The following is a 27,150-nucleotide window of genomic DNA, read 5'->3' as shown; positions in this document are numbered from 1 at the left end:
TTATGCGTACGTATATCTATTTTCTGGGAAGTATACAGGTTTTACGGCGAGGGGTTAGAAAGTATTTTATAAATGGTTTTTGAAAGCTTTGTTTTTGCCCACTCACGCTTTTGTTTTGCGCCCCTCCAGGTTCTAGTTGAGTAGCAGTTCCGGTGGTTTCCCCAGAGGGCTTTTCCGGCACTTCTGACAGACACCCACCATAGTAGGGTCACCTTCGGGTGTACTATTGTCGCATATTTTCTTTTGGACTGCTGTAGACTTGCTCTGAATTTGTGACTCACACGCTAGCACTGGTATTAGTACTTTGTATGCTAGTTAGTTTTTAATTATTCGTACTTTATATTACTATCTTATTAGCTTCCGCACGTGCACATGGCTACGTCACCTTTGTGTGATGGCCAGTACGCCCTGATCTCGGTCGGGGTGTGTCAATATTCTACCCTACGTTTATAAAGTATCAACCAATTTATCAACCACATTATAAAACATATATTAATACCACAATGCAACGATGCGACTGGGAAGCCCAAAAACGTTTTGTTATGTAGTGTAAAGGGATATAGCAAGGTCTCTAGGCAGCCAACCCACAACCTTTTCCTGCACGAACATAAACTATTGATCTTCCGTGAAGAATATAGTTATCAGGAACAGCTTGTTAATATACATTTGTTTTTCCTGATTAGTCCAATTTTTAATTGAGTAAAATAATAGTGACAAAAGGACATGTTTTCCGATGCCTTCCAGAAAGGGTGCTTTCGTGATATAGACGATGACAACCCTAACCAGACGTTCATGATTCATACAATAATGAAATCTGAAAACGGATAGATAATTTGTTGCAGAAATACGTAAATATTTCTCAGATTTTTAGTATACTCCCTGAAGTATAAATTTTAACCGTTAAATCTTAGTAAAAAATACAATGTTCACAATTTAATGATTAAAAATTCCAGCGTATAAGAAGATCCATATACTATTGACCACTAAAATAAAAAGATCCAGATGCAACAAATCTCATAATATTTCCTAATACAGTAAATACTGTGGTCAATGAAGGATAGACGAGAGAGAAACAAGCCCATCAGCTACTTGGTATATTGGCTGAGTTCACCAAACTTTTGAACTACGTTTGTTAACCTGCACTCTCATGCAAACTACAACAATTCCGAATTTCCGACACTGTGTACATCTGACAACAAAGATGATTTAGATCTACCTATCAATGTTGCATCCTCCATTTACGCCTCGAACTAAAATGTAGGGTTGTATCGGAGATGTTGCTCGTAAAAATCGATCAACTGGAAAAGGAGATAATAGATTAGCGGTAGTACAAATGACCATAGCAAAGACGAGTCAGTAATCATTAGCTACTAAAGCCACTGAAATGTTGTCAAGACAGAATGTTTATCGTTTCGAGCAATAATCACTTACCAGAAGCGGATGATTAACCTTGAGAGACTTGTTGTCCACTATCACTTCAGATCCGTCAGACCTATAACAAGGCAACCACGTATAAAAATGTTATAAAGCATGTGAAGAGAACCATGTGATCCAGACTTAGGTTGGTTTTGTAGCAACTGAAGAGCAGAACTGGTTACAAATTCCTATATTCATCGTGAAGAATCTAGACTTTCCACATTCCGTTTATATAAAATTAACAATTAAACGTTATCAGGTCTTGGGTCGAACTGGCACAAAATATTCTGCCTATGCAATGACTATAGAACTGCTCAGACTCAGAAGCCATCAGAGATGGAGCTACACTGATGCCATGTAATACTGCTCCGAAGCAAATATATTACCCAAGAAATTTTATCAAGCAAACTAGAAAATATTCTAAATTCAACTACAAAGAGGTGATACCAGTCAAAGAACTCTTATTGACAAAATCAGAAGTGAACTGATGAACAACCATCGGGAATGTTTCAATCTAGCTCTAGGCACAGTGACAATGAAGAATCTTAATTCGCTTAAAAAGCTTTGTGCTTCCCAGGTGATCCGGATTCCAGAAGGAATGATGTTGAAGCATGAGAAAAATTTTTGAGACCAAGCTTACAACTATGAAAATCCTTGAGGCTAGGTTTGGGTGAGGGATTTCCAAGTCCCAACGGATTGAGGCCAAGTAAGAAATGGACTACAAATTGTTAGATAGAGGGGATAAAAAATGCCCTTCATCAACATTACAAAGGCATGTGAGAACCTGAGAGGGATTTGCAAATCCCTACTTGAAAGGAGTTATTTACAAATCCCTCTCACATGCCCTTTTAATACTCATAAAGAGCATTTCCTAATCACCTCTATCCAACTTTTCATGGTACATTCATTAGTTTGGCTTCAATCCCTTGAAACTTCCTTACCCAAACATAGCCTAAATGTTTGGGTGAGGGATTCGAAGTCCGAAGGGGGAATTAGATACTCCAATGATTGTTTCAAATGTATGTAAGAGGGATTTGCAAATGACACATTCGAACTAGGGACTTGCAGACCCTCACATATGTTTCATATGGGGATTTTCTAATCCTTCCTATCAACATTGTGTGACCTATTCCTTACTAGCTTGACCTCAATCCCTCACCCAAACATAGCCAGGAAAAGGACAAATGTACAAGACGAATCCCTAACACTATGTTTGGATGAATAAATTTAAAATTACTAAGAACTTTTAAAATGACAGAAATTGAATTGACGGGATTTTATTTTCTGGAATTTGTGAATTTTTTTGTTTGGTTAACCTAAAAGAACAATAAAATTGAATACGGAATTTGCTATTTTTAAGCTCTCAATCATAGAAATTGAGAAATAACACCTATTTACATGAAATTTAAACTTGGGAATTCGAGGTCCCAAATTCCAAGTTTTTTTCCACGCGGAAATTCTAAATTCCTATGTTTATGAGTCCAAACAAGGGAATTGGTACATGTTAATTTACAAATTCTGATTTTTATCCAAATTCCAAATTTATTTCCCTCATCCAAACATAGTGTAAAAGAAATAAGAAGTTTCCAAAAAACAATCAAAATATTCTATGGACTAAGGCGCTTTCAATTTCGTGATAAGCCTGAATTGGCATGCCATACGCATGCTTTATGCTTCAACATAAATTCCGCGACCTAAGTTTAAACCCTCACAGCTAGCATTTTCTAGCATGCTACACGCATACTTTAGGCATTTACATAAATTTAGTGCCCTTCACAACTAGCTATGAGTCTACAGCCTTACCTAATTCAATAGTAATTTCCAAGTCCGTACATGTTCTATTTAGGACTATAATTGTGATTATTCTGGTAAATGACTGAAATCATGTCTAATCCCCACATATGAGTTGGAAAGACCCCTGTAGTTTGCATAGGAGGCATAAAGTACCTTTTCAGTTCTTATTAGGACAGGAAATGGATGTTCACAAGGGCATTTTCCCATGCTACAATTCTTATCAAATATCTAAAAGCATCAAGGTGTATAACATCATCAGCTACCAATTTTAAATTTACAGCTCTTGCTAGAAAAAGATGGTATTAATGATAAAAGCACTTCGAAAGAAATCAAATCTTTTCAAATTCGTAGTTTTAATAATATTTTACGCACGGCATTCCTCTATAAAAATATTTGAGAAGACTATATTCAAGGGGCATGCAGTTACAAGTCATATAAACGTATGAGAAGAAAAAACTATTTATAGATGATGGCCACAAAATTGTATGACTACACAAGAATCATTCTTTTAGCCGAATGCATGGCATCTTTAGATGAATCATATCTGAAGGGAAAAAAAAATAGTTTACTGAAATTCCAATAGTAACTAACTAACTAACTAAAGCGTAGCTTTGTTAGGAATAACCCAGTCGAATGGTTATTATATAATTTTATTTAACCAATTCAAAAAAATAATATTCATAAATCTGGTCAGGATATAATTTTAAATTTATTTTCAGCAATGGAATAGAAATGTAAATTGAATTTCAAGACAAACCTCATTGCCTTAAAGGTGACTAAAACATCCTGGACGTCATTTGATACAGAAGTTGAGTACCCTATAGGCTTTATTATCTTGGTGATACGCACTGCATTTCTAGATTCATCAATCTTATTCCTACGACTTGAATTTCCCCCAGCATAATCAAGATTTTCTGCCCCTGATTGATTAACTCTACCGCCATATCTAACACTGACTCTGGTTGTTGCATTTGTTGTAGCACCCAGTTCAGACACTTGTGTCTCCTGCTTAAACCTCTTCACAGAACCAGACTTCCTTCTCTTAGCTCCGCGATTGCTCTGTACTGTTTCTGTACAATCAACCTTGGAAAGACCATCTGTAGGGCCATTAACTTCTGGAGCCCTTGCTTCTTGGAAAGGTACAGAAAGTTTATCCAAATTGACAACATTTGTAAATGTTGTTGCTTTGAGCTCACTAAGCTTTGGATCATACTCATTTTCCTCTCTCCTTTCACCATTTTGTTGGGAAATATTTAAACACCCATTCTCAGCATTAACTTTTGTGGTTGTTTCAATATTGTTGACATTCCCACCATTCTCTCCGACACAAGCTAAACCCACAGGCTGTTGAGGGGGAAGAAGATCAACAAGTTTCGAGCAGTTGAGTGCAGTAGAGGATAGAGCTTTATCAACGATGCCGATTTCCACATCTGTCATATTGTAAATAGGATCAGTAGAACGCTGCTGCCTCTTCTTGGGTTGAGAAAGAGGAGTCCCTTGCTTACGCTTGCGCTTCCGATGCTTTCCAGTACGCAAGCTTATGAACGACATAAGAAAAACTTATATTAAATGATTAGTTTCTGCGAAAATGTAAACTTTTGTAGCAGAAATGTAAACTTTTGTAGCAGAAATAAGAATAACTACATAAAAGTATGAAGTTTTGTATTTTTGCGAATAAACTATTCGCAGAAAAAGACCCCAATCAACTCAACCACAATATTAAATGATTTAGTTTCTACAATCTTTGTAAACTTGAACACTGTCAAAAGTTATGGTCCTTTTGCTGAAGTTCTCTGAAACCACATGAATAGCTCGGGGAAAATAGAAAACCAAACAAAATAATACCTTTCTTCAAAGGCTTCAACAACATCAGCAATTGACTGGAGATTATCCAAAGGTTCCCATGTATTGGCCGTCTCTGGCCAACCGCGCCTGTATAAGTCAATAGCAATAAATACCCCAAATCAATTAACAGGCAAAGCAGATTACGCTTTTATTAAGTTTCCAAACTTGAGATTTTAGATACGCAAGTGCTTCGCGGTTTATTACGTATTACTATATAGGGTTGTTTATTGGGATAAGAATGTCTACTATACACAGATAGGCCTTAATCTTCTCCCCTCCTCCTCTTGCCCAAACTATTTTCCATCTTCGACATCAACATAACTTTGATTTGATTCACCCAAACGGAGCTGTGTGCGCGTAAATTAAGTTAAACAACAACAAAAAAGAGGATACGAAGAAGGTTTACGCACCATTTGATGAGGTACTGGAGCTGACCCTATATCATGGTTTTGCAACATACACAAATGAAAACACAAAGCACTCAGTAATCAGATTAAATAAGTAAGCAAACATAAACACCCATCATTTCTTACCACAACTCAAATTAAACAACCGAATGAAAATTACCCAAATCATTTCTCACTGGAAAGGTTCAATTGGTAACAAATTAGTATAAAAAATTGTAAAAACAAAAAAATTGGGAGCAGAGAGGGGTACCTTCCGAACCCTTTTCCGGCGAATCGCTTCGATTTCGTAGAAGCCGTCATCAAGCTTGTTACGCTCTCTATTTTCGTCATCACCACCAGCCGCACCGTCGCCGTCGCCACCACCCTCATCATCACCGTCCTCTTCAGCTTCGCCGTCTCCGTCACCATCGTCAGCTTCTTCGGTAGCCTGAGGTTCCTCCAGATGCTCTTGCTCATGAGCGGCGGCAGAAGCTTGCTGTTGGTGAAGAAGAGCAAAAGGGCCGTCGGGGTTGTTGTTGCCGGCGTCTCGGACAAGAAGCGCACCGGCAGCAGGCATTACCTCCTTCCAATTGTTGTCCCAAATCTCCCTTCTTCCTACCTTGGTTCTCATTTGTGCTAGCTACTATATAGTGATGGAATTTCAAAGGATTCTCTCTCTCTCTCTCTCTCTCTCTTGTTTCTCTCTCTAGAGTGTTGAGCCCCAATTCCCCCCAAACATGTAAACCTGACCGCCACTTCCTTTTCAAGCGTTTTTCCTACCCTTATTTCTCTCTCTCTCTCTCTCTCTCCTCTCGTCTTTCTCTGTTTCTCTCTCTCCCCTTCGTTTTCCTTTTCTTTCATTTTTCCCCCTCTATCCCGCCTTTAATTTTCTTATCAATTTCAACTTCTACGATTTAATTCTATAACGTGTCAATGTTTTATATCCAAATTTGAATTGTTTTTCAATTTAATTAGTAATCAATATGGGAATTATTGAGTGACATGTGATTCGATAAAAATATCTCGAATAAATTTGGTGACTTAATATTATTTTTTAACTTGTTTAAATTTTGTTGTCGCTTAACTCGAAAGAGATAATCTTAGCTTTTCAGTTTCTTTTCTAGAATAAATTACATTGTCACATTGGATTTCGTACTATAGTTGGTATTCTGATGCATGCACATCATGTGCCATAAGAGTTGCGAAAAAAGTTATAATATTAAGTGTTTATCATTCAGTATTTTAAAGTATCGGTTTAGTGGTGGCGTGTGTAATTCTAGTAGTTGACAATTATACCGTTACCCATAAAGCCAAGGTTTGACTATGGCCTGTTTAGTACAACTTCCAAGAGCTGAGTTTGAATTGTATTAAAGTTTTTGAGAAAATTGGGTTGGACTAGTTTTGAGAAAATAAATTGCTCACGAAGACCGGTTGGTTGATGAAAGTTTCACTATAAACAAATGGGTTATATTACATCATTTCATGGCGGATAGGCAAATTATTGGTCCAAGTTGATTTTGAACTAGCGTAGACATACTGCCAATGAATTTACAGTCCGTCCCCAACTTTTTGGATCTTATGAACAAAAGAGGTACGACTTTGCATTATAGTTAGCTTAGCAGCAATCATAATCCCCAAGAAATCCCAATAGAAATAATTTTATTCGTTCAAGCTCTCATTTATGCTTATTTTGATCAAAGGAAAAGAACAAGGATTCTTAAGGATTGGATTTTTTGTCATTATTTATCTGTTCTAATTTATAGCAACCTCTTAAGTTTTTTTTTTTTTTTTTTTTCCAACTTCAAATAGATGAAAAGAGAAAGGCTTGAAGCCGGCCACAACCGAAAAAGGCTTGTGTTTGATTTCATCTCCCCAAATGTGAGAGAAGAAGTCGACTCCACAAAGTCACAAAACTACCACACCTAGAATTTATAATAGAATTTTTGGGACACTATGTCTTAAACATTGAGAAAAGAGAAACGTTAAGGGGGCTCTTTGTGAATTCTCTACCATCTTATGTTTTTGGCATAATATTTTAAAATATTAACACGAAAATTAACGTTAAATTGTAAAATAACAAAGACTCTATAAAAAATTTCACTTTAAAATAGTTCTCTTATCATTTCTCTCGAGAAAAACAAAACAACTATTTTTCTAAATAAGTAGGCCTATGTTTTGTTTAACATGGGCTCCATGTTGATCCCGATCAAACCATTTTCCGATCTTTATACCTGAAAAGACACTTACTTTTTTTTTTTAATTCTCATATATTGTTTATAAAACGTTTGTTAATTCACGTGACATTAGTTTAGCTAGTTTAGCGTGTTTGGGTCAGTTGGATAATCTTCAAAATATTGAAGGTTGCCTTTGCCATTATCTGACAGAGACCAATGATTTAAGGTTCTGTCACTTTAAGATTTCTTTATTACTAATTTATTGAAAATAAAGACCATATTGATAATGCTATATGACATACTAAAGATGTGCAGAATGTTACCTAACTCCCTCTAATGCTCCAAACTAGCAGACAGTTAGCCACGCTTTTTTTATTTTTTATTTTTTTAACAAACAATATTATTTACAATAAAGGGTGAGAAAGTGAGCTAAACTTCACAATAAGCTAGTAATAATGTGATTCAAATTCGTCTTTGACGAGAATCAAACCTAAGACCTTTCACTTATAAGTGAAGAAAAATATCATTAAACCCTAGTATTAAACGACAGTTATGTTGCTTAACTCCTGCTAATGCTCCAAACTCAATGGGTATAAAATTGATTATAATATACCATGATAAAAGAAAGAAAAAAACCTAAAACTGATCGAGGCAAACGTTAGACATTTTTTTTTATTGTTAAGAAAATTTACGCCTCGCTTGGATACTTACGGTTCTCAACATACAATGGCTACATCCACAGAGTTATAATGTTCTCACACGTCGTTTAATGTTTATGAAAAGCATCGCTAATCTCTTCCAACTATTTTTTCGTCTATTTCTTATTAATTTGGACTCAATCCCTCACCTAAACATTTTAAGCTTAAAAGAAGCAACCAGTCAGGTCCACAAAGACCAAAGTCGGAAAACTAAACCGCGGCAACCAAATGTGTTTTCAAGTCGAAGCAGAGTGACAAAAAATGTGTCACCAAAAAGACTTTATATGAAAGCCCAGGTGTCTGTGCCTAAGCCAGATCCCAATCAATGTTTAAAATATCGGTACGAATCGATATGCAAATTTGTAAAAATATTAATAAATATATCAAATATTGACATCGATATCAGTTGCTTTCTATAAAAATATGGAAATTTAAAATAAAAGTTTAGGAATTGTCAAATATTGATTTGAACGAAATATAATAATTTATCTAATATTTAACAGATGTGCCAGAAATATCAATGATATCTATCAATTTTAGACCAAACCTAGTTTCTCCGATATGAGGTGAAGTTCAGACTTCACTCCCAATTTTCATATTTTTCTTTGATTTTTTTGGATATTTTTATAAAAATATTGACCTTATCGAATAAATTTTAAACATAGATACCAACTAGCATGACATTCATTTTTTTTCTTTCAAAAAAATAGAAATTCGTTGCGACTCATTCTATATCAAACTTTAATGATCCAAATCGTCTTCAATGTTTCTTAGAATATAGTACTTGTCAATTTCTTTAAGAGCAGCTCCACCGGAGCTTTTTTTGCCCAGCACCAAGTCCAAATAACAGCCCGGCATGCAGGGAAAGTGCTCCAGCCCGCCAACTTGCCTGGCACCCAGCCCGTGCCAGTCAAGAGCCCAGCCCAAAATGGATAGACCCATTCCCCGGTCTGTTTCTGGCGCGTGCACAACACGCGGGAGGCCAGGCGAGTAGCCGACAGCTTTGCAGGCGGTGGGGCCCGCGCGGCAGGGCAACTTGTAGTCGTCCGGGGTGAAGGATACGTGGCCTCCTCGGAGCCGTTGGATTTCCAACGGCTAGTTTTTTAGGCCGTTGGATTTCCAACGGTAAAAAAAATTTCAATTTCAATTTTAAATTGGACCGTCCGATCATAGATCAACGGTCCACGTTTATTTCACCAAAAATTTAAAAAAAAAAAAAAAAAAGGCCCAACGGTCAGAAATTTGACCGTTGGCCACGTGGCGTAATGAGTGCTGTTGGATTTGATTATTTTTCAAATCCAACGGTCCCGATTAATTACAACATTAAAATTTATTAAAAATTAATTAAAAAATGTCAAAATTTTTTTAAAAAATACAGAAAAATTTTAAAAAATTATTTTTTTTTTCTATAAATACCTAACCCTCATCTTCCACCTTACACCACATTTCAATATTTTCTACACTTTCCACACTTTCTACATTTGAATATTTTGTACACTTTGAGAGAAAAAAATGACTTCGTGGAAGCTCAGTGAAGATGTTACGTTGTGTGAATGTTGGGTTCGCACTACTCATGACCCGATTACGGGTAATGAGATGGATAAGCGAGAAATGTGGAGTAAAATTACGAAATCGTTCAACGATGTACATGGAAAAGATGTACATGGAAAAGATGCCAGATCTAGTCAAGGTCTTCAAGGTCGTTGGAAAAAACTCAACGCATCCTTTACTTGTTGGAAAAACGCCCTCTCTCATGCTTCTGGTAATTTGCGTAGTGGGACAAGTTTAGCGGATGAGGTAACAATATTTTTATTTATTTATATGCATTCCACCCGATTTGATTATTTTAATATATTTAATTTCTTATGTAATTTTTATGTAATATGCATTCCAAATACTTATGTAATTTTTATGTACTTTTTATATAATTTTTATGCATTCCACAATTCTTATTTAATTTCTTATGTAATTTTTATGTAATATGCATTCCAAATACTTATGTAATTTTTATGTAATTTTTATATAATTTTTATGCATTCCACAATTCTTATGTAATTTTTATAGACACTACAAGCACAAACATTCTACAATGCAAAGAACCATAACAAATCATTCAACAAATGGGAATGTTGGCAAATTGTCAAAGATTGCCCTAGATACAAAATTGTGGCAACCGGTCCAGAAGTTGTCATGCACGGTATGGGTCTACACAGTTCGCCAGAAGCAGACACAGCCGAACAAGAAGCCAACACATTTGAAGACACGGAAGGGATACCTGAACAAGTGCCAGAGACCCAACCGACTCGTCAGTCCCTCAGGCCTCAAGGTAAAAAGGCATCAAAGAAAAAAGGTAGTTCTTCCAAAAATGACTACACTAAATATATGGAGGAACTTACTCGTCAAGGTGAAATGAACATGGCATGGGAAAAGGCTAGAGATGAGGAAAAAGCTGCTGCTATGGCAGCAATTATTGCAGCTACTGAGGCTCGTGATGCGGCGTCTGAGAGACAAAGAGAAATAGTTAATCGAGAGAACGAGATGATTAGAGAAGCACTTCATCGAGAGAATGAGATGATTAGAGAAGCACTTCATCGAGAGAATGAGATGCTTAGAGAAGAAAGGATGGCTCAAACAGATCGTGACACTATGAACAAGTCTCTAGTAGGACTGTCTCCGAATTCAAAATATTTTTGGACATCAGAAAAAAGAGATGTCGTGCGAAGGAGGCGTGCAAGAGATGCCGAAACAAGTCAAGGGGGTTCCAGCTACATAAATCCTAGCAACCAAGATCCTAGCACCACATATCCTAACCCCACAAACTTTGTATAATTTCGCATTTATTTGTACTACTTTACTTAATTTCTTATGTAATTTCTTATTTATTTTTAGAACTTTATTTAATTTCTTATGTAATTTCTTATTTATTTTTAGAACTTTATTTAATTTCTTATTTATTTTTAGAACTTTATTTAATTTCTTATGTAATTTCTTATTTACTTTTAGAACTTTATTTAATTTAAACTTAAAATTACATAACCTCACCATTTAAAGAAGAATTCTGAGCTAAAAAAAAGGATTGAGTTTAGTGTGAGGATGGATGTAGGGATGTAGGGTTTATATGGACAAAAAAAAAAGAAGATGAGGTTCTGGACAATGCCACGTGGCACTACGTGATTGGTTGAAAATCTTAGCGGAAATCTATTCAAAAAATAGTACGTTCGGATAATGACACGTGGCGTGACGAGATTGGTTAAAAATCTTATCGAAATCTTGCCTAAATTATTGTAAACAGGAAGTGACACGTGGGTTGTCGGGATTGGTTGAAAATCTTAGTGGAAATCTATTCAAAAAATAGTACGTTCGGATAATGACACGTGGCGTGACGAGATTGGTTAAAAATCCTATCCGAAATTAAAACTATTTTTTTTTATTATTTTATAAAAAAATTATTTAATATTTTAAATGGACTGGGTGCCAGCGTATTTTGTAGGGGTGGAGATCGTTTGTGCCAGCGCATTTTTAGACTAGGTGCCAGCACATTTTTTTTTTGGGTGGAGATGCTTTGGCCTATTACTGTTCATTGAGTCTGTTACTGTTCAATTAAGTGGATAAATGGGCTGGGTGCTGGCACAAAGTGGATAGGGGTGGAGTTGCTCTAAACTCAATCAGATGTCTCAAATATTTTGAACTTGACTAATATTTTGCAAAAATAATTTATGAAATAAAGAAGTTTAATGTGTGTACAGCCCACAACGTATCCCCATGTTTGTTGCCACTTAGCGCTATGGTTTATCGATATTCCTTTTCATTTGTAAATAAAAAATCTTAGCCTCAATTTTTATCAAAAACAAATTTGAAGAATATTATTACTAATTAATTATAAAATAATATTATTTGTTAAAAATAGAATCCCTTCCCTTATACTCTGATAAAATAAAACAGAAGGCTTTTATAGTATGGAGGAAGCGAGGGAGAGAAGAAGCGTTTGAAAATAGGCAAAAAGTGGGTCTTCTGAGTAATTAGGGCACAGAGATCAAAGGGTGTCGCTGTCACTTGTGTGAGAGAGAGAGAGAGAGAGAGAGAGAGCAATGGCGTCTTCGAGTTCGATTAGGGTTTCCAGGGCTATCATGGCGGCGACCAGATCCTCCAGTTCCACTGGCGGAGCTGCTCTCTTTTCCTCGAAGGCCGCCACCAGTGCTGTTCCGAAGCCAAAGGCGAAGGCTAAGCCCAAGGAAGCAGGTGATTCGACCAAGCCCAAAGCCACCCTCGGGATTATGAAGCCGACTCCGATCTCTCCAGCTCTTGGTAGCTTCCTCGGCGTCAAGGAGTCCTCCCGCGCCGAAGCTGTCAAGCAGATCTGGGCCCACATCAAGCTCCACAATCTGCAGGTCCTCGTCTCTCTCGGCTCCACACTGTATTTTGTCCATATATTTATAAATATCTTCTAACTGTTTGATCTTTTTTTGTTTTGGGGATTTTTCTGTGATGGGTTCTAATAAGATGCTTTGTTTTTTGTTTTATTTATGTGGGTTTTGCTTAAATTTACTTTGTAAATTAGAAGATTTTAGCTGGGAAAAAAAGTCTCAAAGCTCTAAAACCCTGAACCCTAAGCCGTAAATCCCCCAAAAAAATTAAAAAAAAGAATAGTAAAATAGGAACTAGCTGTAGTGGGGTGCAGAAAATGAGATATCTAGGCACTTTTGGATGATCATTCTCTAGGTCTGTTTTTTTTCTAAGAACGAAATATATTTGTTGTATCCTAAGATTTCACTTGGCCGAATGTGGAGTTTAAACAACGCGTCGTTAGTCAGGTTTTGAAGATTCGAATATGAGCTTTTTTTTTTTTTTTTTTTTTTTTTTTTCCCCGAAGTCAATTAAACCCCAAGAGATGCTGCTCTGCATTTCTGTTTTTACTTCTATTTGATGGCCATGTGGTAGTATCTAGTGGTTGCATTTGGATTTGGTTGGTGTGAATTGGGTATCCATTGTTCCAAGAGTCAGATGAAGTACTAAATATCCCCAGTTTGTGATTTTTGTATTAACTGTCCTTGTGTTGTCTCACCTTCCTTGGCATCTGATGCATGCATCTTATGTGTATGGTCATCATGTTCAGGCGTCAAATTTACACGATTTTAAGCGTATGTTGACATAATATTGGTTCATGATCCTTAATTTTGATGTGTAATTTGGATAATTCTTGGTTCTCATTTGTTGCTTGGATTCCATTTCGTGTTTAGCATTTTTCGCCTGGCATCACAATCTTATTCAGAATGCATTTGGCTTCAGTGTTGAGATGTAGATTCATGCTTACTTTAATACTTTGAGATGTCTCTGCTAATTGTAATTCCGTAGTTTCCCAAAAAGTTGCAGGGATGCTATAATATAGCTTTGTAATGTAATTATGGATCATGATTTATAGTTTCTAACTAGGATGGCTAGTGAGTAGCTATTACAGCTAAGAGATGTTATGCAAGGTCTTCTTTTATCGACATAAGTATTTCTTTGGGCAGCTGAATAAAGTTATGCTATATAAACTTCTGGCCCCCAAGATCTTCTGTGTCTTGTCTAAACAAGTGTTTGCAGTCATAAGTAATGCCATACTTGCTTCCATTGGTCTTGAAATGATTTTATATAAGTAATGATTGAAGACCCAATCTCTAGTCTGTGTATTGAGACAATGCTACATGTCAATTAGTATAGCCAATACGAGAAACATGCAACAATGTAAGCCTTGGCAATTACCGAAGGGGTTGGAAGACTTTTTAAGTGTTATGTTTTCGACTTACATTGTTGCTTGTTTCTTTTGACGTGAGCACCTAGATGCAGATGGCACAAGACTGTGTGGCCTTGTGGCCTTAGTACTTGGAATTTCTCTGTGGGTTGGGTTTGTGTATCAAACTAGATGGTCTGGGAAATTGTCACATATTGAAACCTTATGCTTTTATACACCAAATTTGTGACTGCTACTTAATTCTACGGTAGTTTAGGAAAGTGCAGCGGGGTTGTGGATCCTAACATGTTTATGGAATGCTTGTTTCATATGAATTTTGTACAATTGAGATGTGAAGTTGAGTTGAGTAATAGTACTCAAATGCGTCTGCTTTTGTGCCTGCAGAATCCTGCCAACAAGAGGGAGATTTACTGTGATGACAAGCTAAAGGGGATTTTTGAAGGGAGAGAAAAAGTGGGCTTTCTGGAAATTGGGAAGCTGCTTTCGCGCCACTTTGTGAAGGCTGAATGAATGTCCATTCGTGTTGCTTTTGATTTGATGTAGTTTTATGTTCACCAACTTTCGTTTGTGACCTTAGTATGTAGGAAGGGAAGGGCTTTCGTAATTGAAATTAGCTGGTCTGCCTTTTGGATGTATAGAAGGCACGTAGGAGAACATGTTCCGTTTTAAATTTAATGGCGTGTTTTCCTAACGGGATAAGAGGAAAGAAACAGAATTGCACGCCTCTGAAAGCATTCCAGCGCTTACTAACATTTGGGGAATTAGAAAAGGCTTATTATATTATCATTTCATAAATTGTTGAATAAATCTCACATATTTAATACAACTCATATTTGCTTTTTCACTTAAAAAATTATCTTAATACATCCTACGTATTTCTCCATAATATCCCCTACACCACACATTCTCAATATACAACTTATATTTTCTACATACACTCCATATTTCTCAAATCTTATAACACTCATTTGTAATTTTCAGGGATTGAATCTAAACATTTGAACGTTTAGTTTTGCTGAATGTCGGAAGATTTCAAAATGATTTAGATTCATTTGAACTTTTCCAAAAAATGCAGACTGGAATTTGACAAAAATACCGGTTGGGATTTAAATCATATATGTGTTTGTTTTGAATTCCGCCATTAAAACCCATGTCGTATATTTTTAATATTTGATGGTAATATAGGTGTTTAATTTTTCACGTAATCCTTGTAATCCCTATAAGATGAATATGAACATAGAAGTTTAAATAATGCAGCAAAAACAAAATTAAATAGTTATTGATGTCGTCGAAATCACTAAGACAATGAAAAATATGAAGTCTTATCTTATGTGAAGCTTCCGAAACATCGACTTCGTGTTTCATTTGTCAAAAATAATTTTTCTAAATCAACATGTCTGTAGTTTCATTGGTTATGATTTCGTTCAACAATGAAGGATGAAAGAGGTTTTAATAGTTGAAGAAGAGAAATAATACGCTAAAAGTGATAGAAATTTTTTATATTTTTTAAAACCTAATAAAATCAAAATTGTCATTGCATAATGGAGTAAATAAGTCATTTAATATTAAATTTTAATATAAATGCATTCAACATTACATGGTGTGCTAATATAAAAAGTCTTTCAAAATGGATGGGTCTCCCTAATACTAGTAATCGAATTCCTAAACTATTCGGAATTGAATTGCCTAGATAAAGGTGGTATTTGGACTCCGGAAAGACAGCTCTGTTTGGAATCAAATATTTATTTCCAAAATAAAGCTAAATTTGTTTACGATAATCCCTTCCACCTTCAGTGCTCCCTCCCCCAGATCCGTTTCTCCGCTCTTGGCCAACTGCCTCGCGAACTTCACCAGCAAAGACCCTTCGTCGATTTCGTCAGTTGGTGATGGCCCAAAATTTTAAATTTTTTTTTAACATATGATATTATTTATAGGGGAAGATGATAAGTTTAACTTTACAATAAGTTAGCAATGATATGGTTCAAATTCTTTTTTAGCAATAATTAAATCTAAGACCTTTCACTTATAAGTGAAGAGAGATATCACTAGACTGTAATCCTAAGTGACCGACGATCCAAACTAAATATTAATAAAAAAAAAATAATGGGGAGAGAGAGAGAGAGAGAGAGAATTAGAGGTGGCTAGGGGTGGGTGAAGGCTGTGGTTATGGAGGCAGGAGTAGATCTATTCATGGACCTTCGAGGACCACCCAACAATTGAGCGATGGTGGAGGAGAGAAGACCACAATGGCTGTGCATATATTCTTCAAGAGAAGTTTTGAACAAAGAAGAAAGGTTTCATTTTAGCTGATAGAAGCAAAGCTCTGCTGTTTTTTGAACCTTGTTCGGTTGTTCCAACAAAGAAGAAAGAGAAAATGACTTTCTTTCTCCATTTATCATGTGACCGACTCCTAATTGTCGAGCGGTGGTGGAGGAGAGAAGACTACAATGGATGTGCGTATATTCTTCAAGAGAAGTTTTGAATAAAGAAGAAAGGTCTAATTTTATCTAATAGGAGCAAAGCTATGCTGTTTTTTGGACCTTGTTCCAACAAAAAAAAAGAGAAAATGATTTTCTTTCTCCATTTCTCATATGACCGACTCCCTTTTTATGTTGTCCAATCCGATTGTGCCACTTAATATTTTAATTAATAAACAATGATGTATTACCCAACTAATACTTTTATTCCACATTTTTGACATTGTTATTTCTTTTAAAATCCATTATAATTCATACAACCTCTAAAATATTTCGTAAAATACTATAGACTTGTAATCACTTGAAATTTCATTTCATACCATCAAATTTACTAAATTACTAAAGCGAAAATTTTGATATCTCATTCCCTTGTTGGTGTTGTTTCCTTCTCTAAAATGAATGGAGAGTGATGACTGATGAGGAAGCCAACAACAAGGAAGAAGGATGTTTGCCACCGTCGACGCCGCGCTCTCAACCTCCCTCTACTCTCTCTCCGTCTTTACATGAATCATTACCAGAGCAACAACAAGGAGTGGCAAGTAAACAGGAATTACAGTAAACAGATGGCAAGGAGACTGCTCAATATATTCTTAAAAAGTTTCCAGTTATAAATTGTTTTTTCATGTATGTACCTCAGAAATCGTTAGTTAAGGAGATGAGTTATCCATTGCTCTACGATGGCAGGAGACCCGTACCATGGTCTCAACATATCATCTGAACCAACTGGTGAGTGGTAAACACCGTCGAAGCTAATGTTGAGGGCACCCTCCAGATGGGCTGATGCTTCTGGTACAACCCCGTCTCCCCAAACATCTGCCTGCCCACATACCTGAAACCAAACGGTAGTCTCATTATCGGCATTCAGCCTGCAACTTTGATGCTCGATCGGCTTACAAGAAATGTCAGAGGACATAACACCAAGAAACATAACTATCATAAAATATCAATGCAAACTGTATTCTGTATTTCGGTTGATATTCATAATTTTAATTTGATTGGAAGTGACCGTTTAAACTGCTGAGACAATGGGGAGTTTTACCTGCTTGTACCCTTGCCCGACAAAGCGCGCACGCAAGGTGGTGGTGGTTGTGGTTGATGTTGGAGTGCTCACAGTCGCATCATTTATGAGAGCAACATCTGATGAGGGTTCTACACCCTCTATCGGGAGGGCAGAATCAATGGTTTCGTTTGAGTTGCCAAATAAACGAACACCTTGAATATACCTGCAGTTTTACATATACATGTCTCATATATATTTTGAGGATTTTTCATTCAAGCAACTACTATTGCATAGAAGGTCAAAATCGATAACAGTGACATAAATAGGTACGCGTCATTTCACACCTTTTAATTTGTCCCCAAAAAAAAAAAGGTTAAAGTAAATTCATTCAGATAATAACAGAAGCAATCTGAACTAGGACAAAAATCAGAATCAAATTATGATTTTACCTCCCTGCGATACATACATATTTCAGTTCGGGAGTGTAAACAGCTTTCGAGCAATGCTTATTAACATAATCCAGGAGACCCCTCGTTTGATCAATGACCCCCGACACGCCTTTTGGTGGTGGCCTGAAACAACAGATAGGTCGTAGTTATGATGAAATTTGAAGTAAGATTATACAGATGGAATAACAGAAGCGCCTAAGGATGTCATCGCCAAATAAACCTTAGCTTTACATATGTAGTCATCAGCAAGAATTGTTAAGATAAGAGTTTGATAACATACTGGTGGGGGGTTCCAAGGGTCAATAATAACGAAATATCTGAAAACCCGAATTCTTCCATGTAAAGACGCGCAAGCCATCCTCCTGCTGAGTGTCCAACGAGGGATAAAGTCCCACCTACAACAAATGAAACAAACAATTATACTAGTGTACTTGCTGGAGAACTCGAGTATCCAGTCAAATTAAGTAAAGTTCTTCTGGCATAGCTTAATGGTTGCTTCATGGGGCGGTACTGGATGCCTTCTGGCGTAGAAAAGCTTGATATAAATTTCCATTTAATTCAAAAGCTCCTAAAGCATGAGAATTCTAAAATCAAGCAACGCGATTTAAGATCTAGCAGCACGCTAAGAGGTTGACAGAGATGAAATCAATTTATCTTTTAGTATCATCTAAGATAGGACAAGGCAGCATGTAACAAATGATTCGATACAGACGTTTATCTCAAATTCATCTCAACAACCCTCAAGGAAGCGTTAGTTTTAGCTTTATCGAGATTCACGGTGAATATAAGTCTTCTGGATTCAGAAGAAGTAAACAGGAAGACGTACATAATAACATGTATTGCATAGCAGTAAGACAGAGTTGAGCAAGACCTTGTGACAGCTCCTTGGCCTCTTGTACCGCCTCGTCCACCCTCTTTAAATACCTGCCAACGCAACCTCATTCGTTGTTAGTTCGAATTCAATCCAGTAATCTAACCTATTATATACTTATAATGTGAGTCAACTTCCAAAGGTTTACACATAAGGAAACAGACGTTAACAATTACTGGAGAGTGAGTCGACATACCAGTCGAGTACAGGCCGGGGACTGAGAGTTCCTCGCCAGTAATTGGGGTCAACCAAGCCGGCGGCATTCCTCAGCCAATCAATTCTTGACACCTTAGCAACCACTGTGCTCACTCCATACCCTCTCAGAGTCAGCTCCAACTTCTGGTAGTCAGCTGAATTGTTCCCCAAACCCTGAAACCAGACAACCACACAACACGAATTAAGCTTTGTACAAAATGCCATCATCCAAAGTGTGTGCATAAAATGTTGGTGCAAATTTGGAAATTGGTTAGATCAGTTAGTTATGGCAGTGCGACAGCCATGGAGTTCGGATTTTTATAGTTTAAAATATCGCTCCCCGTAAATTAAAATAGTTTAAAATGTCGCTGCCTTGTCAAAAAGGAAATGTTATTGCATATTTTTATAGTAAGTGAAAACTCCAGATGAGGAAAAGAGAGAAATTATGAACTTAACTGGAAGAAGAACAGCAGGTCGGTATGACGAAGACGAAGACGAAGACGATGATGTGTCCTGAGAGAATGCAGAGGTGGAGAAGGCCAGTGGCTTTAAAGGGGATAAAAGCATAGCCATTCCCATACCCAGACCAGAACAAAGGGAAAGGTGATGTTGGGGTTGGCATTTTGTAGTTTGTAGCAAAGGCACACTCCACTGGCATTCTTTGCAAGTTCGACGGTTGAGGTTAGGTTCAAGGACACGTGGCCTACTGCAATCCTCTAGCTCCAATAGGCTTCTTTTACTCTTTTGCTAGTATGATATCTGGTTGGACATCAACGATAATTTATTTTTAAACTTGTCATTTAGGAAAGTCGAATATTAAATGTCTCATATTGTAATCTCAACAATAATAAAGAGGTGTACCCAAGGAGAAACCATTTCTCCTCTTAAAGACTTTGTAGGAATTTAGGGCTCTTACGGTAACGTTTAACAATCCAACTTTTGAAGAATTATTTTGCAAAGCGAGACGATAAATATTATTTCAGAGAATGAGTTTAGTAATCTAATTCGAGAATGATTTTTAAGAGAGAACATTGAAAACGTGCATGTTATCAATATCTATAATTGAATAAAACATTCGGGTTTCGTAATAGTGTTTTTGTAATCTAAATTTTAAGATGACAACAGTAATAGTTATAATGATGATGGTTGCAATAGGTGGTGGTCATGGTGGCGGGGTTGATGGTGGTGGGAGGCGGTCGTAGGTAGTAACAAAAGTACATGATCAACAACTTTCCTTTCAAGTTTATTTTTAAGATGAAAAATTCTTATTATCAATCCTATTGTTTTATGCGATATGTTATTTTATGTGATATATACAAATACATTTAAGACATTTCACATATTACGTTCTGCGTGGTCACGTTGTTTTTTCTATTTCAGCAAAAAGGATTCGTAACTTATCTTTCAAGGGCCAATTTTCTAAAAGAAAAGGGTGGCGTGTCTTTTTTAATCCGTGTTTTTGTAGTAGCCGAGCCGTGAGTTACAATAAGAGTACATCCAATGCACGCAAATTAGTTTAGGGAAAATTATTTTTTCGCTTGAGATGACAAAATTTAATTTCTAACAAAATATATCTAGCCTAGGCTAAAATAGCCATGGCTTTTCAAAGGGCCAGTTTAGCCTTGCTTCTTCAAGGGGCCATTTTAGCCCTAAGTCGTAAAAGGTCAACTTAGAAAGAAACTGATAACCGATAAAAACCAGTCATTAAACACTTTTTAACCTTAAGCGTCTCAAGAAACAAAATTTTGAGAGGCCTATATTTCATAAAAAATGACATTTTGAGAGGAATAAAGCTTTTATCCTAGCCTTGCCCTTTCAACTAGACTTGCTTTAAGTGGAGGACATGGATATGCCCCAGTTTAAAAAAAAATTTTGAACGTTCACTGATTACTTGAAGTACCGGCTTGTAAACATCTCTCCTGGTCATGACCTAAACCTTGGGTCGTAAAATTTGAATGAGGATTCTCCAATCACGTCCATTCATCGTACGATCAGAAATATTATAATTTTTTTATTTAAAACTAAATATAAACAATACTTTGACGAAAATTAACTGCATGATGTATGATCAATGAACGTGAATCCCCATTCCTAAAATTTGACGCAACGGTCATATAATGTTCAAATGTGGAGGCCGTTTGCCGATGCCACTGTCTTCAACTCTTCAACATGCTGCGTCTGAAAATCTCAACCAAACCCTCGCCTCTCCTGCACTCTATTACCACCGTCTCCTACTCCTCCTCCGCCTCCATCTCCACCCCAACCCCCATCGTCGATTTCCTCCACTCCTACACCGTGAACCCTCCAATCCAACCCTGGCCCCGACGCCTCTACCCAAAGCGCTTCATCCCCCTTATCGTGCACCAACCCAACCTCGACCTCGCCCTCCAAATCTTCCACCACGCCTCCAAATTCCACCTCGGATTCTCACACAACTACCACACTTACCACGCCATCCTCAACCGCCTCTCCCGTTCCCGCGCTTTCCACCCCATGATCGACCCCCTCCTCTCCGACCTCAAAAACTCCCAAATCCAATGCTCCGAAGACATTTTCATCACCCTCATTCGCAATTTCGGCGTCTTGGGTCTCCTTAAACTCGCCTTCAAAGCCTTTTTCGAGGTGCCAAATTCGGAGTTCAGCGTTCTACGAAGACCCTGAACGCATTGTTGAACGCTCTGGTTCAGAACAATGAGTACGCTTTGGTTCACTTTGTGTTAAAAAATTGTGGGCAGAGATTTGGGGTTAGGCCCAATTTGTCCACTTGTAATATACTGATCAAAGCGCTCCGTAAAAAGAATGATGTGGAGACTGCACTCAAGGTGCTCGACGAAATGCCTGCAATGGGGTTTGTCCGGAATGTGGTGACTTATACCACGATTATCGGCGGGTATGTTTTGCGGGGTGATATGGTTGGCGCCAAGAGGGTTTTTGGGCAGATTTTGGATGGAGGATGGTATCCGGATGCGACTACTTATACAGTTTTGATGGATGGGTTTGTTAAGCAAGGGAAATTGGTTGATGCCGTTAAGGTCATGGATGATATGGAGGAAAATAAGGTTGGAGCAAATGAGGTCACTTATGGGGTTATGGTTAAAGCTTATTGTAAGGGCAAAATTTGGGCGAAGCGGTTAATTTGCTTAATGATATGAGAAAGGGTATATACCAAGCTCGACGCTTTTCTGTATGGTGATTGATGGTTTGTGTCGCGAAGGGAAGGTGGAGGATGGTTCTGAATTGTGGAAGGAGCTTTTAAAGAAGAATTGCAGCCAGGATAATGCAATCTCAAGCACTCTCTGGTGGTGGCATAGGAACAATAGGTCCAAACACTTTACATTTCGTAAGCGAATTAAGTTCGACCTGGATTGCTTGTTTCTAGTTTGACCAATCTGTTCTATGTTGGCATTCATCAACAGAATGTGGTTCAATGTCATTGCTAAGATGATGTCAGTAGCTACTGTTTACGTAAATGCATCGTTAACGATCATCTCATTCCAATTCCTAACCTTATCCAATACTGCGTAGTGGCTCGAAATCTCACGGTTCTCAGGAAACCAGGTTGTCTCATCTAAGACATTGTTGTAATCTAGAATAACCTCATGCGTTGGAACGGATAAGTTAGCGATGATGATTGGCTAGCTGCCAATGTACCGGGCCGCGTGGAAGGTGCAGCCCCTACCTTCGGGGACGGTCCAGCCTTCCCAAGCGGGTTGTTGACGTATGCGAGGTACATCTATCCTTACATGTGCGTTTACAACAGGTATATGTGATCTTGTCACCTTAGCTAAATCATTAAAAGCATCTGGCATGCTCTGAGCAATGCTTTGAAGATCTATAATTCGTCGCACCTCAATTTCAGGCTGGGCAGTGCAGGGATCTAAATAAGACATAGTGGGAGCCTACCAAGGTAATTCACGGCGTTCTCCAGGAACGTTAGCATGCTCATCTCCCCCTAAGGACGGGAAGACTGTCTCATCAAAGTGACAATCCATAAAACGCGCGGTAAAGAGATATCCTGTCAAGGGTTCTAAATATCGAACAATTGATGGCGAATCATAACCGACATAGATTCCCATTTTTCTTTGAGGAACCATTTTGGTACGTAATGGCGGTGCTATTGGCACATAAGCGGCGCACCTAAACACCCGTATCTAGTAACCAACTATAACGGTCAATGTGGTTGGGTAACGGTGGGCCTCAGGTGGATCAACATAGCTATGTGCAATATTACATAGCCCCATGTAGATACTGACAGTTTGGTTCTTATAACCAAAGTCCGAGATATCAATTGAAGGCTTTTTATCAAAGCTTCTGGCAGGCCATTTTGGATGTGAATATAGGGTACAAGATGTTCCACATCAATCCCTACTGGCATGCAATAATTGTCAAAAGTATGTGATGTAAACTCTCCAATGTTATCCGATTGAATTGACTTGATCGGATAATTAGGATGGTGAACCCTTAGCTTAATAATTTGTGCTAAGAGTTTAACAAATGCAGTGTTGCTTGTGGACAACAGGCAAACATGTAACCATCGTGTCGATGCATAAACCAACACTATAAAGTATCTAAATGGTCTGCATGTTGGTTGGCTAGGTCCACAAATTTCCCCTTGAATCCTCTAAAGAAACTTAAGGGGGTTGTAAATGATCTTTGTAATCGACGGTTGAGTATTGAACTTCCCTAAAAAACACGCTTTGCATGGCGGGAATCCAACATAGGGAGGTAACTGACGCCCATGTGATGATTTGAGGATACGGCGTATCATGTCACATTGAGGATGTCCCAAACGATCATGCCAAATCAACAAAGTGTTCTGGAACTTAGGCATAGGGTTAGCCACATGATGGGCTTCTATGCCTCGAATGGTTGTGACGTACAACTCACTTGGGAAACATTCCAACTTCTCGTGAATACGCTTCTGGCTATATTCGTAAGAAGTGATACAAAGAAACTTAGAACCATTGTCTTCAATGGTTTCAATATGATATTGATTATCTCGAATATCTCTAAAACTCAGCAACGTTCTTCCGGAACGTGGAGAACATAGTGCTTCCTTATTAGTTAAGATTGTACCATTGGACAACATGATACGAGCCTTTCTGTATCCTTCAATCAAGTTGGATGGGCCTGAGAGAGTTGTCATATAAGCTTTCTTGGGTATTAAGTTAGTAAAATAGTGTCGGTCACGCAAGATGGTGTGCGTGGTAGCACTATCAGCTATACACTAACTTCCCTACTAGACTTACCTATAAATAAATTGATTGAATTGGTCACATGCATAAATATAATTCCATTCATTCAATTAAGCAATTCGAGAAATAATATCCATCAAATAACAATCCATAATTCAAAACAAAACAAAACCAAACAAATTATTTCAAAGACTTAGAAAAATTGTTCAAAATTAAACCATAAACCTAAAAAAATAGGGGAGAGGGGCCGACCACTCCTAGTGGGTTCGGCCACTAGGGGTAAACACTCTAAAAACATGTATAATTTATTCATCCATAGGAGCTGATGCCTCTTGAAAATCCGATATCTCCATACTAGGGGTAAACACCCTAAAAACATGTCTAATTTATTCATCCATAGGAGCTGATGCCTCTTGAAAATTCGATATCTCCATTGATGTAGTAGCATCTTCTGGATGTTCCACATGTAACTTAGACTCACGATGAGAATGATACTTGGCAATAGCCTCAGAGGTAGCTCGACATACGCGTGACCAATGATCCTTTGATCCACATCGATATCACGTGTCCATTTCAGTGGAAGTTGATTGCACGGGAGCTTTTCCTTTGTTCTTGAAGCATGGGGCCTTAGAGGCAAGGGGTGGACGATGCTGGGTTATATTTCCTCCCTTAGGTGGGTTTATGGCTGCTAGAAGGACAATATTGGTGGCATGGAAGGTGGAATAAGTATTCTCCATGAGATTTGATTCGGTTAGTTCAACTTTGCAGAATTTCAGCAGCGATCAGATTTAACAAACTTCAGAATTGTATTCATTCACAGATTTAAAGTCTTGAAAGCGAAGATGTTGCCAGTTGTGTCTTGCTTCAGGCAAGTAGATGTCTTTCTGGTGATCAAAACGGTCGACCAGAGCAAGCCAGAGGGTGCGTGGGTCCTCCTCAACGAGGTAATCGGTCTGTAGTGCATCATGGATGTATCTTCGAATGAAGATCATTGCATTAGCTTTCTTAGCTTCGTCGACAAGTTTGTCGTAGGTAGATGCCTTGATGGTGGCTCTAATACCCTTTGTAGTAAGATGGAGCTTCACGTCTTGAACCCACTTCAGGTAGTTTCTTCCAAATACTTCCAAATCGGTGAAATCGAGCTTGTTCAAGTTCGACATGTCCCTAAAACAGAGGGTACAAAAAAAAAACATGATTAGTCATATGGTAATCTATAGACATATATCGTAGAACATTTGGGGTTCTATAGACATGCATTGGTTTAGTTTATGCATGAAAACAACAGGTTTCATGTGGTATGTTTTGAATGAAAACTTCGGGTTTCACAGGCACTAAATATGAAACTACAAGTTCAATTTAGTTTTATGAACGATTAGTTCATAAAGGAAAGGTTACTGCAAGAAACACATAATGCAATATGCTAATTTAAGTGTCATGGATTTGAGTTTCTTCGGGAACTCAAGTGTGAGAGTTTTGTTACTACGAAAGTATGTCAACGGTTAAAGTATAAAAATAAATTATTGAATCGTTAATGTCCAAAAGTGATTTTTAAGTCAATAATTTTGGATTCATTATCAGATTAATGGACTGCACTAGATCACGACCAAACAAGGTCAATTGTGGAAACAAAAATAATAAAAACACTTGGGTTAAAATTATTTAAAATGCTAAATAATAGCATTGGGTCGAAAAAATATATAGCCCAAAAAAGGTTTGGGCTCGGGTTGGCTGCAAAAAAGAGTCCACAGGTGGCTGCAGGCCACGAGCCAAGGGAATTAGGCAAGCCCAGTAGCCAACGCTGCTGGTATTGGGCCAAAGGGGCGCACAGAGACAAGCCCAGACGAAGCTGGCTTGTGGGTTATCACACATAAGGCCCAGCCAAAGTTGGAGCCTGGTCTTTTGGTCAGGGGGAAGAAACCCAGTCTATTGGGCTGGCTGTTTGGTTGCCAGTCGAGGCAAGATTAAAGCCCAGCAAGCACAAAGGCTTGCTAGCAAGTCAGGCAAAGCTGCTGGTGGGCTTGGGGCTTCAGGCCCGTCGAAACTGATCCTAGGCCGAAGCCTGGTTGTCGCGTGCAAGAGCAAGAAGACCAAAGGGTTGCTGCGGTGGTCCATGCAGCTGGGCTTCAGGCCAGCGACAGTGCATGATGTTGCCGACGGTGGTGGTGTCGCAGCATGCCAAATTTTCTTTCCCTTTTTTTTTTTTTTTTTTTTTTTTTGAAATCCCTAGGGTTTGAAAAACTCTAAATTGCTTTTAATTAATTTATATGCTTTGACTCACAAATTCCACAAAGCAATTTAGTTGCATAATGCATGAAACAAATATATATATATATATATATATATATATATATATATATTGACAAATATATGAAACAGATACAATTTATATATCGTAAGGAAAATATAAACATATAGTGGTTCATGTATCATGGGGAATGTTTTCATGCTTCAACGTTTCAAATATCTTCCTTTATTTCAAGCATACCTAATTGGCAGAAAACAAAGAAGAACCTTTGAATTTTGTGGAAGATAGACTCATACTACGATCCGTTAATTCCTCAGCTTCTGGCAAGAGCGTGCTGATAACGTGTTGTAGACCTATTTAATTAAACTAATCTAAGGGATTAGAGAGAGAGAATGGGCCAACAGTATTGAGAGAGAAGAGATAGTGATTTAATTGTGAAGTGTGTGTGTATCACCCCATCGTACCTTTATTTATAGTAGTAGGATATGCAAAAACCTTACCTTTTTAGGATTACAACTCTTAATAGGTAATCAACTTCTAATAGGAATATAAGATACATTCCTATATCTACTAGGATTTGCACAATCACATTCCTATTTTAAATATGACTGCAACACAAACTTTTTTTTTTTTTTTGTTTTTTTTTTGTTTTTTTGTATTTTGGAAATGTTTTA

The 27,150-nt window shown here is 37.6% G+C and overlaps 4 protein-coding genes and 1 pseudogene across 7 annotated transcripts; 3 read left to right on the top strand and 2 right to left on the bottom strand.

Annotated features, from left to right (window-relative positions):
• Nucleotides 1–832: 832 nt before the first annotated feature.
• LOC137735471 (chromo domain protein LHP1-like) lies at nt 833–6,350 on the bottom strand. Its single transcript, XM_068474897.2, has 6 exons — nt 5,713–6,350; nt 5,466–5,491; nt 5,056–5,142; nt 3,968–4,747; nt 1,432–1,492; nt 833–1,298 (listed from the first exon to the last, which is right to left on the bottom strand). The coding sequence occupies exons 1-6, from the start codon at nt 6,070–6,072 to the stop codon at nt 1,251–1,253; spliced, it is 1,362 nt and encodes a 453-aa protein (XP_068330998.2). The 5' UTR covers nt 6,073–6,350; the 3' UTR covers nt 833–1,250.
• Nucleotides 6,351–9,722: 3,372 nt separating this feature from the next.
• Nucleotides 9,723–12,336, top strand: LOC148695507 (uncharacterized). The gene is made up of 3 exons (XM_088697205.1): nt 9,723–10,110; nt 10,378–10,951; nt 12,221–12,336. Exons 1-3 carry the CDS (start codon nt 9,826–9,828, stop codon nt 12,334–12,336), a joined length of 975 nt encoding a protein of 324 aa, XP_088553331.1. The 5' UTR covers nt 9,723–9,825.
• On the top strand, nt 12,241–14,735 carry LOC137734990 (uncharacterized). The gene is made up of 2 exons (XM_068474336.2): nt 12,241–12,701; nt 14,429–14,735. Exons 1-2 carry the CDS (start codon nt 12,402–12,404, stop codon nt 14,552–14,554), a joined length of 426 nt encoding a protein of 141 aa, XP_068330437.2. The 5' UTR covers nt 12,241–12,401; the 3' UTR covers nt 14,555–14,735.
• A 1,973-nt stretch (nt 14,736–16,708) lies between these two features.
• Nucleotides 16,709–19,663, bottom strand: LOC137735114 (uncharacterized). Of its 4 annotated transcripts, none has more exons than XM_088696225.1 (8): nt 19,493–19,663; nt 19,038–19,210; nt 18,797–18,894; nt 18,251–18,365; nt 17,971–18,093; nt 17,561–17,744; nt 17,154–17,350; nt 16,709–17,018 (listed from the first exon to the last, which is right to left on the bottom strand). In XM_088696225.1, exons 1-7 carry the CDS (start codon nt 19,613–19,615, stop codon nt 17,165–17,167), a joined length of 1,002 nt encoding a protein of 333 aa, XP_088552351.1. In that variant the 5' UTR covers nt 19,616–19,663; the 3' UTR covers nt 16,709–17,018; nt 17,154–17,164. The 4 variants fall into 4 exon arrangements, with proteins under 4 accessions (XP_088552351.1, XP_088552352.1, XP_068330591.2 ...); XM_088696226.1 differs by having other exon boundaries at nt 18,842–18,894; nt 19,493–19,661; XM_068474490.2 differs by lacking the exon at nt 16,709–17,018 and having other exon boundaries at nt 17,072–17,350; nt 19,493–19,662.
• A 1,498-nt stretch (nt 19,664–21,161) lies between these two features.
• On the top strand, nt 21,162–22,420 carry LOC137734186 (uncharacterized; annotated as a pseudogene).
• The last annotated feature ends 4,730 nt before the right edge of the window (nt 22,421–27,150 follow it).

Source organism: Pyrus communis, chromosome 7 (genome assembly GCF_041283825.1).
Source record: "Pyrus communis isolate YQ-2024b chromosome 7, ASM4128382v1, whole genome shotgun sequence".
In the NCBI taxonomy this organism is placed as follows: Eukaryota; Viridiplantae; Streptophyta; class Magnoliopsida; order Rosales; family Rosaceae; genus Pyrus; species Pyrus communis.
This window is presented reverse-complemented; position numbering and strand designations above follow the sequence as displayed.